Source organism: Aquila chrysaetos, chromosome Z (genome assembly GCF_900496995.4).
Source record: "Aquila chrysaetos chrysaetos chromosome Z, bAquChr1.4, whole genome shotgun sequence".
In the NCBI taxonomy this organism is placed as follows: Eukaryota; Metazoa; Chordata; class Aves; order Accipitriformes; family Accipitridae; genus Aquila; species Aquila chrysaetos.
Genome location: NC_044030.1, coordinates 82,779,156 through 82,794,045, shown reverse-complemented (window position 1 = coordinate 82,794,045; position 14,890 = coordinate 82,779,156). Strand labels below are relative to the sequence as shown.

General features: G+C 44.5%; 1 protein-coding gene across 3 annotated transcripts in view; it reads right to left on the bottom strand.

Moving 5' to 3' along the window:
- Positions 1-14,890, bottom strand: part of SETBP1 (SET binding protein 1) — a 265,469-nt gene that overhangs the window by 134,158 nt on the left and 116,421 nt on the right. For 2 of the 3 annotated variants that reach the window (XM_030004551.2, XM_030004549.2), the window contains one exon: positions 12,218-12,289. The exons of the other annotated variant lie outside the window; for it this stretch is intronic. In XM_030004551.2, the coding sequence (XP_029860411.1) occupies positions 12,218-12,289 (72 nt within the window). The remainder of the gene's footprint in view (positions 1-12,217; positions 12,290-14,890) is intronic. 3 annotated transcript variants of the gene reach the window in all.

The following is a 14,890-nucleotide window of genomic DNA, read 5'->3' as shown; positions in this document are numbered from 1 at the left end:
GGGATATGCTTCCCTGGCTCTGTCCACCGGCTGTGAGATGGGGGATGAAGTTTGCACAAACTGAGCAATGCAGGAGAAATGCATGGAGAGAAATAGGTCTGACCTGGGAATTTGAATCACTTCAGTCTCTGTGTTCCCTCATTTCTTCGCAAGTTCAAATCTAGCACTACCAAACAGCCTTATGCTTGCAGCACATAAAATAATGGGAGTTAAACACAGGGATGAAAATTGCATCTGGTGATGTCACCAAAGGGTGGTTTTGGTGCTTTAGTTGTCAAGCAGGAAAATTGCCTTCTCTCTCACACACATATGCTTGTGTGAGCACCCTCTGGCATGTTTCTCACACTATTTGATAAAAAGTTAATAATGGTTGAGTGTCTGTGCTCAGGAAACACTTCTACTTGCTAGATCCTTTGGCCAAAGCATCCTCATCCTCTGATCTGAACCCTCTTCCAGAAAACCAACTGTCCCCCATAGGTCAGGTCTGCATGGAGAGGGAATTTCCAGCCAGAGGCTTCAAAGTCTTTCCCCAGTGTTTTTTAAAAACCTCACAAAATCATTAATCTGTAGGGAGCAGTGAGGTCCTCAAGGTATATGAAATTTGGGAATGGCACTTTTTTTAAACTTTCATCAGACAGAGCAGCTTGGCTTGGTGCTGAGACACACATTCAGCTTTTTTTTTAACCTCCACTCCCTAGGTCTAGTCTTAGCCCCTTGATCTGCCCTTTGGAGGACATCCAGGTCTAGGAGCAGAAAGCTCTTTCCTTGGCCAGGAGATGGATCCATAGGGCAGACAAGGCTGTGGAGGAAGGATGCTACTGCCCACTTCCCTCCTCCACTCCTCTAGCCTGTCCAAAGCTGTATGACCACAGGCTGCCTTAATGGGAAACACCACGGTGGCAGTAGCTCTGCAGCCGTGTGGAGGGATGGCTTCTCAATTATCAGAGAGTAGTTTTTGAGTACGCCTTCTCGCTGGAAGGAGTGGGAAAGATTTCTGAACCCACCTGATTGATTCATTCATCGGCTGATTTCACTGGGATATGATCCATTTAGCTTTACAGCTCATTTCCAAGGAGGAGGGAGCCCAGAGGGGCTCATCCCTCATATCCTCCATCATTGCAAATCAAAGGCAGCTCCACACTGGGAGACTCCGAATGCCAGAGGGAGAGGGTGTTTGGCAGCATGGCTCCCAGAGATTTCTGGAGCTGCTGGACACAAATCCCTTTGTTTTTCTTGGAAAAAAACACCCTCTCCCTGCGAAGTGGTCTGGCGCACGATGGCAAAGGACATTCCAGAGGATTTGAAGGGACGTGGTGGCCCTTCAACAGCCAGCGTTGCATGGCTGGACTGAAGCGTGGCCCCTCAAATTCTGCTGTAATGCTGGCCAGTATGGCCATCTGTAATACAGCAAAGCAATTTGGGAACACCACAGGTTCCTGACTCGGAGGCGAGAAGGATGGCTTCAGGATTAAGCCCCTGCTCCATGGCTTTTAGGACCCCCCTCCCAGAAGCACAGGGTTGGGGAATGGGATCATTTTAAACAAGCAGGCGCCTTTCCACCCAAAACAACTGGCTAATTATGGCTGACCCAGTGCCACAGTTATCTTTTGAAGGGAATTCTAGTATTGCTCCCAGGTCTCTGTGCCTCCCGAGTCACTGCTGCTGCTACTGCCAGACACCAGCACAGGACCTGGTGAGTCCTACAGAGCTTCAGAAGACCAAACCCAAGCTGCCTTGAAAGCAAATCGGAGACCAGAAGATGACAAACAGACAAGTTCAACACAGGGGATGTCAGCTCTTTCCTTCTCCATCCCAAACTGGACTTACAGAAAATCCCAATAGAAAGAGCCAACAGGCTATGGCCAGTGATAAAAATGGAAGGAAAACACAGGCAGCCTCATGCTATTTGTTTTATCTATCAAGCTGAATATTTTCCCTTCCAGTAACCACTTCTGAGTGCTTGACTCTGTCAGAGAAGAGCAATGCAGAGCCCCAAGAAGCCAACAGGGAGATGCCCACTCCCTTCTTCCCAGTTTGGTGCAAGCTTTGGATTCACACCCCATATGAGCCTGTCTACAAAGGGGTGAAGTCTCCTGTTGGAGGTGCAGTGGATTCCTGCGATGAGATATGAGAAGATAGAGGTCTGCTCCCAGCAGTGCTGCTCTGTGGCCACAACCAAATCACCTCACTTAATGTTTTTTCTGTTCTCTGAAATGGGCATAGCATCTTGCCCTGCTTTGTGAGATGTTGAGATTTATGTGCAAAAAGCATGGCATAAAAACTAAGTATTGTCACATAAAGCAAGATGAAGCTATAAAAACAAGCCAAGGTAATGTGGGTGCCATTAAAATCCTGACACTGAGTGCTAGAAGTGGCTTAAATTTGCTGCGGTACTCCTGCTGTTCCCTTTTATTAAGCACGGGAAAATATTGCCTTGCAGATAAACATTGTGATGAGGTAAATGTCCAGAATTTAATGAACTCCATTATAATTGATGAAAATGTAGCTTTCATTAGTTTATAAATGCCTTATTCATATTTTTTTTTTAAATTCAGAAAGAATGTTTTCCCTAAGCATGTGCCAAGTAAGAGTAAACAACTTCTGCTAATACACCTTCATCTCTTCTCCAAGGCTGTCTCTCCTGCAAAGGAAAGGTTCGTGTTACACATCCACCAGCCCTGTCCACAGTCCTCTTGCAAAGCTTTCCCAGTGCAATGCTCCCAACCCCAGTAACAGCTGGCCACAGCTGGCTGTGTCGATAGGCACCGCGAAGCCTGTTCTCACTGCTGTCCACCTGCCTCTGCCAACCCTTCAACTCTCGTCTTCACCTTTTAATGTCATACACTCTTTGGGCCAAGAACAATAATATATTTGCTTTATGGTGCTGACCGCGACAGGGATTTTTATGGACTACCACAATATCATCTTCTTAACTGTGGCCATGCTGCTGATTAAAGGGGTCACATTGGCAGCGAGGGAATCTATAATGTCTTTATTTGTTCATAGGAAGGATACGCTGGGAGTTCAAGTTTCTCTCTCCAGCTTCAGCCTCTTGGTGCTTTGATCCTGACCACCTTTGAGAATAAAAGGGGAATTTAGCTCTTAAATGCGATTCGGTCACTGGTGTCTCGGTTAACACCACCCATAAAAGGATTGGTTTCTTTGTTACACAGCACAAGGCTGAGACCACAGAATAGAAATAGGAGTAGCATGAAAAAAATTTATCTTTTTAGCTAAAAAGGGCCAATCATTAACCATGTAAATAAATGACTGGCTATTGAGTTTTAATAACACACTCTATTCTGTTGCGCATTCATGAAGAGGGGTGAGGAGAAAATGTTCTGAGGCTTCGAAAAGATTTTTTTTTTTAAATTAGAGAATTACACATCATGGTATTTCAGCACCATGAACACCTGCTGACACTATGACTGCAAAACAGGACATTCTTGAGGCTGTAAGAAAATGGGCACAAAAAAGAGAATCTTGTTATCAAGTAAAATATCTGAAGACTGTGGTCGAGCGTGTGCTTTTTTCTTTGACTTTTAAAAGCGTCACATCCTCAAATTCAAACAAGCAGATGGCTGCCAGAAACACTCTGAAACCAGCAAGCTGCTTGCGTTGGACACATCATTTTGGTGTCTTGGCCTCTTGACTCTCACATTGATTTTTATTTCATTTGGTTTTGATCCAAGGCAATTGGAGAGGATTTGAAAGTCACCAATGACCTCTGAACTTCAATGATGGCATTTTGGGTCATTTTATCTAAAAGAGGAGATAAGGGCAGAAATGGCCATTCGCTTGCCATCCAATGGAAAAAAAAATATAATGACATCATTTGTGGTTTCAGTTGAAGCAGCTGAAGCAAGCTGCTGAGGCTGTACAGAGAAGAGGTTATACTGCTGGAGGGAGAAATGTTTTGAAAAGCATACAGCTATGGCATCACCTCCTTTTGTTGATAGGACACAGCCACAACTGATGACAAGTTCAGCTCTAACTCTACGTTCTTGCAAAGTAGCAACCCTGAGCAACCCTAAGTCATACCTGCTCCTGGCTGAGGGTCTGAATTTTTGTTTCTTCCCTCTGAAAGAGTGTAGAAATCTACTGTTTGATATGAAATTGGGTCTTAGGTAATGCCAGTAGATAAAGAGCCTTGCATTGCATTTCCCTGCAACTCGGATTGCTCTGGGCATGTCAAACCTGACCTTGTTTCCTCCCAGTAAGAGATAATGCGCATCTCTTGTTCTTCACATAGACTTCCCAAGACATTGTCTCAAGCTTCATCTCCCAGGTGCTAAATGGCTTGCCTTGCAAGAGATAAGCTGAGGCTCTCAGATGAAGGATAAGGCTGATAAATTTGCTCCCTGGGAGCAAGGGGACCTCTGTCAATGTGGGTGAAGGTCACCTGGAAGATAGTACTAAGCTGATAACATCATCAAAAAAAATCCCAAGGTAGACACCCTGCGGCACATATACCTCCCGCCGAGGGGAGGACCCTGACCACCATTAGTCATGTTCCTCCACATGCTGTGGGAAGTTTCTCAGACCCTGTGGGACAGCTGAGTGTGTGACCATAGGGTATCGTTTCTCCTGATTCCCTCTTCCTAAGACATGTGTAAGCAAAGACATTTTCCTCCCTCACCTTATCAGGGGCTCTTATGAACTCCTTCCAGCCATCTGAGGCTCCTGCTTTTATGTTTCCATAATTGTCCTGCACCTTTTCCCAGCCATGGTGACATGGTGGAGCCATTCTCTTCTCCCAAATACCTACATCTCCTCACTTATCCTCACTGAGATTATGCTCTGCTCACGTCCAGGTTACTTTCTTCCCAGCACTCTTATTACTGAAGCAGAGTCACTTATTAAAGAAACGGGAGCATCCTGTAGTGCAGCTGCTGTTCAAATACGAGACCAGAACTATAGTATTCCTGTATGAACAGTACTGTGCCAACTAATTTTGGTGGCACATAGATAAAATACTGATTTAATTTATCTATATCTAATAAAATCTGAAAAGAGCTTATAGGAAATCATGCTTATATCTTAGTTAATGAAATTCTGGGCTTCTTCTGGGAAGACTGACAATTGTAAAACAAATCTGCCAAACTTTCATTCACAGCTTCATTGCAAAGCCACTGCAGAAACAGCAAAGACCGTCAAACTCACAGGGGTGTGTGTGAACGCACATGCAGGAATGGGGAGCACCACATTTTCTTCCTCCCAAGGCAGCCTGGCAGCCTGGGGGGCAGGAAAGCAAAGAATGGATGCTCTTGACGCTGCCAGCACACCTCAGTGTTGCAGGACTTTTTTTTCCCAACCGATAACTTGAGCCTGGTCACCTCTGCAAGAAAACCACACAAGCTTTCACTAATGGTGCTGCTCATGATGCTTGGAGAAGGCTGCCGGAGGTCTCAAGCCATCATTCTGCAGCCCATCTCACTCTTCCCATGAAGAAGAACACACCGGGACGTTGATTAGTTTGGCCAGCCAGGCTGCTGTGCTGCACCATTAGAGGCAAATACTGGAGCTGATGCAGCTCGATTTTACCGGTGCTCTTTGCAGCTGGTTTGCTGCACCCAGAAACCACAGAAGGCTGAAATGAAACTATATGCACCATATCTGCAGGTTGCGTGTGCCCTGATACCCTTGTGTTTATGTTCGTGCTCATTATTATACACGGAAGGAGAGTGTGCAGAAAACATTGGTCCCTGGGGGACAGCATGCCGTAGTGATTTTCAAGCCGGTTGCTCTGCAAGTAAAAGCCAGAGTGCTAGCAGGTAATGCCTGCAAAGTTTGATGCCTTGATTTCTGCTGTGTGGATCAATATTAACAGTAATATTGTATTTCCAGGGCATAGTCAACTGACAGAACTATCGATTATTTGGTATGTAGCAGTGCATTGATACTTGATAGCAAACTGGGACACTGAAACAATAAATGTGCAGTTGTTAACAAGCAACACAGAGCATTGAGTTTCAGTGACACAACTGGGATATTGCTTCCTTTGTCTAAAATGGAACATCTTTAACATGTCAAAAATATAATTTACTTAGCTGACTTACTGAAATACCTGGGGAAAATACCTTCTTCACTGAAACCTGCAGATTAAGGTCATGTTTCCAAATATGTGCCAAATTCAATCAATAATTTCATCCCCACTGTGACCAAACACTTGAGGTATTCTTGAAGGGAAAATGTTTTGTTTGATATGTTTAAACACGTATTATATCAGATCACCTTGTGCATGAACAGATTTCAGTGAAAGAAAAGATAATGAAACATTACACTTTGGTTGTAGTAGTCAAGCCTAAGTTATTTTTTTCACCTAGGTTTTTGATTCAGTGTGAAAGAGTAGATATAGGGATATATATATATTTGGATAGGGTGAACTCGAAGTTAAACTTTCTTTATTAAACAAAGGGTTTACTTATATTTGAAAGACACAATGCTATATCCCCCCATGAGCTGTTTTATTATATATAAGTCTACAATTGTCTCCTATGGACACATTTGACTACCAACTACCAAACCATTAAAAGGAAATTATATAGAACACCAATCTTATGGCTGCAACTTCTTGAAAAAGGAACCTCCCTATGGTGAGGGAGAAAGAAATACTTTCTGTGAAGAAAAATAAGAGGTGGCACTCGCTGCTGCAGAAAAGAACACCTCAATGACTTAATACTCTTTTCATCTGAGCTTGGAGAGGCAGGGGAGGTGACTAGTAAATATGCAGGAAATGCACCTATGCTATACATAGCCTTTTTCTGGGATAATATAGCCTTTTCTCTGCTATCAGCGTGTTGAACCCTGTAGGCTTAGCTGCCTTAGCAACCATCTAAGATTTGGAGAGGACAGGACTAAGGGAAGCTGAATCAGTCTCTGATGATGGTTCCCCTCTCCCACTGCTGATTAAACAGAGCTTAGGATGATGGAGGCCAGTTGCTCAGTTGGGCCTGAGCCTCTTCAGCCACTAGTAAATTAAATGTGCCCAGAAATATTCCTAGGCATTGAGGCCAACTGGCACAGAACAGTTTGCATCTCTGATGGAAACCATGTCTTAACTTCCCTAACGCAGCAGCTAAATGCAAACAGCTCACTGGGATGAACCTTGATCCATGCTTAGGAATGATTTAGGAGCTTGCTAGTTGTCATGGACCAAAAGTGTGCCAAGGACTGGTCTAGTAGTTTGAGTATACCCAGTCACACTCCTGTGAACATTCCCAGACACAGCTTAACTTGCTTAAGACAGATGCAGCCTAAGACATTGGTATGACTATGTCCTTCTTCCTCTTTTCCTGCCCAAAGTCATCTCTTTCCAGCCAGGAGAAGGGAATTGTATGGCTCTAGATTTGGTTATAAGAATAATCTTTTGCTGGTTCCTGAAATCACTCTTACTCAGTGAGAAACTGGCGATTACTGCCGTCTGCAATCTAAGAATAATTGCAAGGAACAAGATATGTGTTTAAAATGACAAAGATGCTATACGTGGGCAGCTTAACTTCATAAACAAACCACTGTCCTCTTTTTCCCGTCCCACACCACTGTCATCTGCCTTATACTACATCTTCAACCTTTGCAACTTTAAATTGCATACCCCCCAAAAAGCATCCCACCTCAAGTAGTTGCCATAGGTTCTAGCCATGCAACATCAGAGGACCATAAGATGTCCCATAGGAACTTCTGTGCTGAGCTGCCCAAGGCAAAGCGAGTCCGTTTTCATGGGTCCCTCTGAGCTACAAGAAGCTGAACGCAAGCTCTTTATTTTTGAGAAGCATTGACTATATCAGGGCAGGGACCATCTGGCAGAAGGCACAGCAGGATTAACGCAATCCCACACCCAGAGGGAAGACCTTGATAAGGTGTCACCCAAGTCCGGGCACCCTCCTACACACCACAGGGACCCAAGCACTTGAAGGCAGCGGAGGGAGGCAGAGGCAACATTTCATACCTACACCCTCTTCACCACACACACCACAAAGCCTTCTCATTGGAAAGGTTTCAAAGCTGCCATCAGAAGCTCTTACCCTCAGATAGGAGCTGTTCAGAGGAACCCATCCCTTTGAATAGTTTTGCTCATGACGCTTGCAACGCTTATCCGTGGGTATCATCTGTGCAGCAACCAACTCGTGGTTTGCAGATGGAGCTTGGGAGGGAGCACCTTATCGTAGTGAGCTGGCTATATTTCAGCAATGGCATTTTCTTGGTGAACAGACAGCACCATCCACCCTTTGCAGTGCTTGCTTTTCCCAAAGAAAAGATGGTGGAAGCTTGCGTCAGGCAACTGGTGCCTCTTCCCAGCTCCTATTTGGACACCTCTGTGGCCCTGGCAGCTGCAGCTAAAGGCACTATGTGGGCTCACGGCTTCAGTGTTTCACGACGGCTCCCTGATTTGGGAAGCTATAATGCCAGGGGGATGGCGGATGACTTCATGCCAGCAGAATCTTAATACCTTATGATCCTATGATCTAGCGCAAAAGGCAGGAGGAGTGGGAAGCCCAGCAGGCACCTGATTGAAGAGGCTGGGGGAGATAAGAGGAGACAGTGTCCTGCTGTGCGTTTCCTCCACCTCCATAACCTTCTCATTTTCAAAGAGTTTCCATCGGGCTGTGGCAGCTATTGTTCTCCAGACCTGGTGCATCAGCATCCCCATTACACTGACAGCAGTTTGGGATTCACACACCGCCACCCCTTCTCCTTCTTCCTGTCAGGAAAATGAGCAGCTCGTTTGGCTTCGAGAGGAAGCAAAACGTGTACAAGTCGGATACCCCCCGTGCTAACCGTGTACAGGGTTCTGCTACATACTTCATAACCAGCATGGGCTGCCTGGGCATGTGCTCATGCTCAGATAGACCCAAATGCATTTACATCGGACTTCACAAACATGTGGCCGTCCTTCTTTCCTTCCAAAAGTGGCCACAGCAGCCAGACCAAACTTTGGCACGACCATTACCGATGTGCAGAGTCAGCAATGAATGAGCGTTCCTTTACGCCCAATTATCGAGAAAGTTGAAGATTTGTATTGGCCATTAAGATAAAAAGAACGCTAATTTAAAGCTACAGCAAAGTTTAAGGAGTAATCCTTGCACAGGCAGGTAGGCATGATCAATGTAAATGTTGTTCTTGTTTCTGCTTGGCTCCATAAAAAGAGAAATACTGTCAGGGCTGTGCATTTTTTAAAACCTGCATTTTTTTTCCTAAAAAGGGTTGAAATAAGTTTAAGCATTAGTGTTATTATCTCAAAAATGTCAGAGACATTTCCATGTGAATGTTTCCCTTCACAGTCAGATTTCCATATTCACCATGCGCGTACCTTCAATTCGGGGACTGCAGCTCCCCTGTGGTCAAAGGACTCGGGGTCCATTTTGTGTAGATCTTTCTGCCAAAATGGGGTTATTAGTGATAGGAAATACTGCAAAGTCAACCACAGCCTTGATAGAAACAGGAGGGTAGGGGAATATTAGGAAGAAACTGTAAGCTGTAATATCCACCTGTAGCTGGCAAACCCGAGCATATTTGGATTGCCTGTACCAGTATTTCACTTCCCTGTTTTCAAATGATTGTCCTGGCCCTAGTGATTAACCACCTGAATATACCGAAGAAGGATATTCACAGGAAGGATCTCATGATAAAAAGGCTATTCCTGGCCCTCTTTCCATCACATCATAATCTGTCCACTAATATGGCTTGAGATCTCAGCTGATCAAAAGGTCATAAGATGCTACCGCTAAGTATCACTCTGTCTCTGTTCAGCCGAAGGCATTTTTACTCCGTGTAGCAGGCAGAGGAATGCAATAGCAAAGTCTTCAAATCTGTTTGTATAATAGATGAAGTCTTTGCTATATGGCATTTATCTTCCTTCAGGGAGTGACACCTGATAAATAAATCTCCAGTTCCCAGTGAATTTAAATAAAACAAAGGCAAATCATATCCCTTCACACTGTAAATATATAACTGCAGGGAACGTAAGAGTTCCCACTCTCCCACCATTTCCTTTGCTACAAAAGCTATAAAGCGCTGACCACCCTCAAATTCCGCCAAAATCAAGGGAGCCCAAATCTCTGAGTACGTTACAAAGAGCATGGTGTTAACATAGGAAGGACTAAAAGATACATTACTTATTTAGACTAATGAAATCATAAAAAATACTTTTTTTTCTTTAAATTAGCAAAAAGCAAATAACAAAGAAAGGGGGCTTATTAGCATATCAATAGGAATAATGCGGTGAAAATGGGGAGAAAGCTAGTAAATAGGGTGATGTGTTTCCCAGTGAACAACACTAGGGTTGCCAGTTTTCAAACATCTTGGTATGAATAAAATACCGAACCACATCCTACCCAACACCACCACATTGGCCAGTTGGTCACTGCCGTACTGCGGTGTGCCGGCGGCAGTGGGTCCATCGGTCCTGCACTGCGCCCATCCTTGGATGCCAGCCATCACCTCCAGGACTGACCACAGCCATTTCTCTGGCCATCCTTCATCCAAGAGGTTCAACATGGGCAAACCCACAGATTGCTGCCCAAAACAGCAGGGGGAGAGGGTACCACTGCCAACAACCACCTGCCACCTCAAGTCCTCGTCTAGCAGGTCTGCAGAGCTAGTTTCTGCGAGCATTACCATTGGAAAAAGCACTGTTTTGTGTCTTCCGCACACCTGAAGAGTTGTCACAAGCAAATTATACCCCTCAGCATTTCACAGACTGCCTACCCGCTCCCTGGCTTTCCAGATGCAGAGCTCTACACCAGGACCAAAAGACAGTTTCTTTAACTGCAACTGGCAGTCATTTTGCTCCTCTCCATGCTTTCAAAGCTAAGAGCCATCAAAGATTAGAAGAAAAAATCATGACTATTTTTCCCTAAGAAGCAGCACTGGTAATAGGCTTCAGGAAAAATCCTCCTAAATGCAAGTGATAAGCGTAGACTGTGTGAAGGCTGACAGGTCTGATTATAATTATCACTGTGAGGGGACCAGCACTAACCTCCCTTCTGGAAGGCAATGACAACTCCTGTAAGGGAACATGCAAGTGAATTATCATAGACAAAATCATTGCAAGTGGAATTGTCTTTCACTGGGAAACTAAATAAGGCTCTGATTTGGGTGGGGGGAAACCAAAATCTTGAGCACTTGTTAAAGTTCATCCCAATAGAAAATGGCACTCAAGCATATGCTTAAGTTTTGCTGACTTCAGGATGATGGGAGTAAAAGAATGAAGTGGGGCACAGGAAGCACGGAATGGAGCCATGCATGTAAGAGGTGTTTGGAAATAAAGGATATCTTCTGAAACCACACTTAAAGAACATGCTTTGCAACATAACATGAACAGAGAGTCCCAGAGAGCATGTTGATCCACACTGAGCTAAAATTTCAAAACTAAGACAAAATCCAGGCAACCTTGTACCAACCTTTCCCCCTTCCTCACATACTAGCAGGAGGAAAGCCAAACAGAACCAGCACAGAGCCCTTCAAATTGTATCTATACACCGAGTTCCTCAAATTGCATCTATACATTGACTGAAATACCACAACATTAGCTTTCCAGCAGGGTTTTGTGGTAGATATAGTAGGTAGTATTCCTTCAAGATCATCCTGCCCTAACATTCTTTGTGCTTTATCTGACAGCATTACATTTTTCTTAGGCTGCAGGTTGTTTTGGCATTTCTCATTCTATTTCCATTGTAAACTAGGAGATAGAGAAACTTGGGCAATCTGGAATAAGAGTAGTAGTACAGTAGCTTTTTCTCTCTGAACACAGGGAAATAGATATTATCTTCTTAATAGTGGGCTATAACTGCAGAGGAGATGAAGAGAAGAGCCTCAGAGTCAAAGGCAGTTCTAGGAGTTTCATTCTCATTATATCTCAATGGAGTGAAGCAAATAAATTGCGCAAGGAGACATATGGAAGCTCACTACGCAAATGGCCTATTTAAGGCTCTTACTTCCTAATTAGGTCCTGGTGTCAGGAGGTTGGTAACAATTATTCACACATAGATCATTTGGATACAATACAAACTGTTCTAAAACCCAAACCATCATAATGGCATGCATTAAAAAAAAGTCCTATTTAGCTTAATCTTTTTAGACTCTTTCGCTTAGCGCTTGGAATATCAGTTTCTGTGCTACGCGCATCCTAAATTTCATATCTAACACAGCAATAATGGGTTTGGAAGGGGAAAAGGAAGAAACAAAAACCTCCACAGCCATAACCCCTTGTTCTTACCTTGTTCACAGATTTCGTCACTGGACTCTGCACAGGGAACCCACACTCTCTTCCCAAATTCTTCATCTGACTCTGTGGCGTTTCCCAGAGCAAAGAGAAAAGAGAAAACCTTGATTGTGGGAATGACCGTGCAGAAAATGGTCATAAGCATCCAAAGTTTTGCTCTGCCCTTCTCCATTTCCTTACAGCTTTCTGCATACGTGCCACAACCTGCCAGCCAGGGCCCTCTGAGCACCCAGTGCTGGGGTTCACCCTTGGCCCCACTCAGTTTTGGAAAGTCCCCCAGGCTTCTCTTTAACCCACACAGATACGTAGGTTTCTCCTCCCAAGTAGCCCTGGTAAGCATATCGGCATCACGGGACCATCACGGCTTTCCCCGGCAGCCGCAGGGCATGCAATGATCCGTGATGGCAGGGAGTGGTATCACGGATTCCTATGACAACCCCCATCGGAAAGGCTTGGGAAGAGCAGGAAGGTGTCACAAGATGCCAACCCTTCTGCTTTGTTTAAGAGTTAAAGTAGGGAGCTGAAGCCAAGGATTACCACATTGCAAAACCATTTAAAACAGGGTAAGTGCTTGTGATTCAACATCGAGACTACGGCAAACCTGCTCTTCCCAGTGCTTCTGCACTTCTGGTACAAAAATGAGATCTTCTTCTCCCCTTCTTCCCCTCCCGCCTCCTCTCCCCTCTTTGTCCACTTCTCCAGCCCTTCACACAAAGGTGAAATATTTCACATTTTCACCTGTGGTGATGCAGATCAGAGAGTGTTTTCTTTGCTTTGCTTTTCACTGATTTTGCCCAAGGCATCCTTTTAAGCGGCAGCCTGTGCAAAGATAATAGGTGGCACGATTCTCTTTAACTGGAATCAGCAACAAATCAGCCATCTGCCACTCCAGGGGTCTGAGATTAACCCAGCCACTGGACCGTGACTGCAAAGCATTTGCACATTTAGATTACAGAAATGTGAGGTTACCGGTCCAAAAAAATAAAAGACTGGGAGTGGGGAAGGTGTGGGGAGAAGGGGCGGAAGATAGCCTTGGCAGAATCCTCCAGATTAACCCTTCCAGACACAAGTCATCTCATAACAACTTCAAGCAGAAAACGTTTCTCATTACAAAGTGTTAAAAGCATGAAGGATTTGAAAGAAGCAACTTGAGGTTCATCAGACATCATGTTTCAGGGAAATACATCCAAAGACATCTCTTTGATACAGGGAGAAATAAAGACAAAGACATTCAGCTGCCTTGTCAATGCCTTGCAATGCTCCTTGGGAAGTATGAACAAGCTGCCCACATGGCTTACTTGGACCACTTGGAAAACACGAGAGCAACATTTTTGTCCCAAGATGAACAAGGTCCATTACACAAGCTCCCTTATTCCAGAGCATTTTCAAGATATCGAGGAAATGAAAGAGGTCTGCATTCTGAAATATCAAAGTTTAGGAAGATCTCTTTATTTGCTGTGTTCTGTTTACCTTCCTGAATAACAAACGCCACACTGCCACTTTGCACACAGGGATGCTGTTGGTCCACATTAATATTTGTCTGTATCTTTGGGATCCTCTCTACAATCTGTTGGGAATTGTTATTTGGTAACTGAAGTATTAGGAGGTTTACATCAGCAGTAAACACAAGCTGGCTCCACATCTAAAAGCGTGAGCCATGCTCTGCGCAGGTGCATGGTGGGTTAGGACAGCCGCCAGGGTCTCCTCTACTCACTTTGATGTGGGCTTTAATCCCCACTCCTGGCATTTGCTTTTGTAGGTTGGAATCCCATGGTCAGGGATCTCAGGTTAAAAAGAGGAGGTTGTGCAGGAGAAAGAGGTGCAGCTGCAGCCAAAAGTATCAGCAAGGACTTCTGGGAAATTCAGGCAAGGGCAGCATGGTATGTGCCGTTGGTGAGGAAGGTAGCTTAAATACACAACTCATCTCATTAATCCAAAGAGGCAAATGAAAAGCAAACAGCAAGCACATATGTGCATACAAAACCATGAATTTTTATGTATGTACTTTATTCACGAAGAACAGGTAGGATCAGGTGGAAGGTACAATGGCACACCAATTACTCCAAGTTACTTGACCAACCCTCTTGCTGACATTTGTCATGGTTTCTTCACCCTCTCCAAGGTTTCCTGGGCCAAGCACTACATATCCCTCACTTGCAACAAAGGAAAAAGAGCAAGAAGAGATGACAGCATCTCCTCCGTGCAAGCCCAAGTTGAGCTGTGGTAACTACATGGTTCAAGGCACAGCTGAGAGCTGAAGAAGAGCAAGGGATTAGTTGCTGCAGACATCCTACTCCATACAAAACCTGCTAACGACACCTCAGAAACAAGTGCACCTTCTAATAGCATTAATTTGGGACCGAGCTTTCGATCCTCCAGAGAGGAAAGACCATTGATCTGAGAGGAGCTGTGAGAAGAAAAGAGTAAGGAGAGGAGGCTGGATAACACTTTTAAGTCTCCCTAAATTCCCCACTATTTATCACAGTATTTCCAAAAGGCATTGCTTGGCCAGAATTAGGTGCTCCAAAACCAGATCTATGTGTCTGAAACCAAAGATGACATTTGAAGTGGTTTGGATATATATTAGGGCATGGTTTTCAGGTGAGAGAGGTCACAGGGATCACCCCATGCCTGGGACTACAAACTGGGCCAAGCTAACAACCCAAC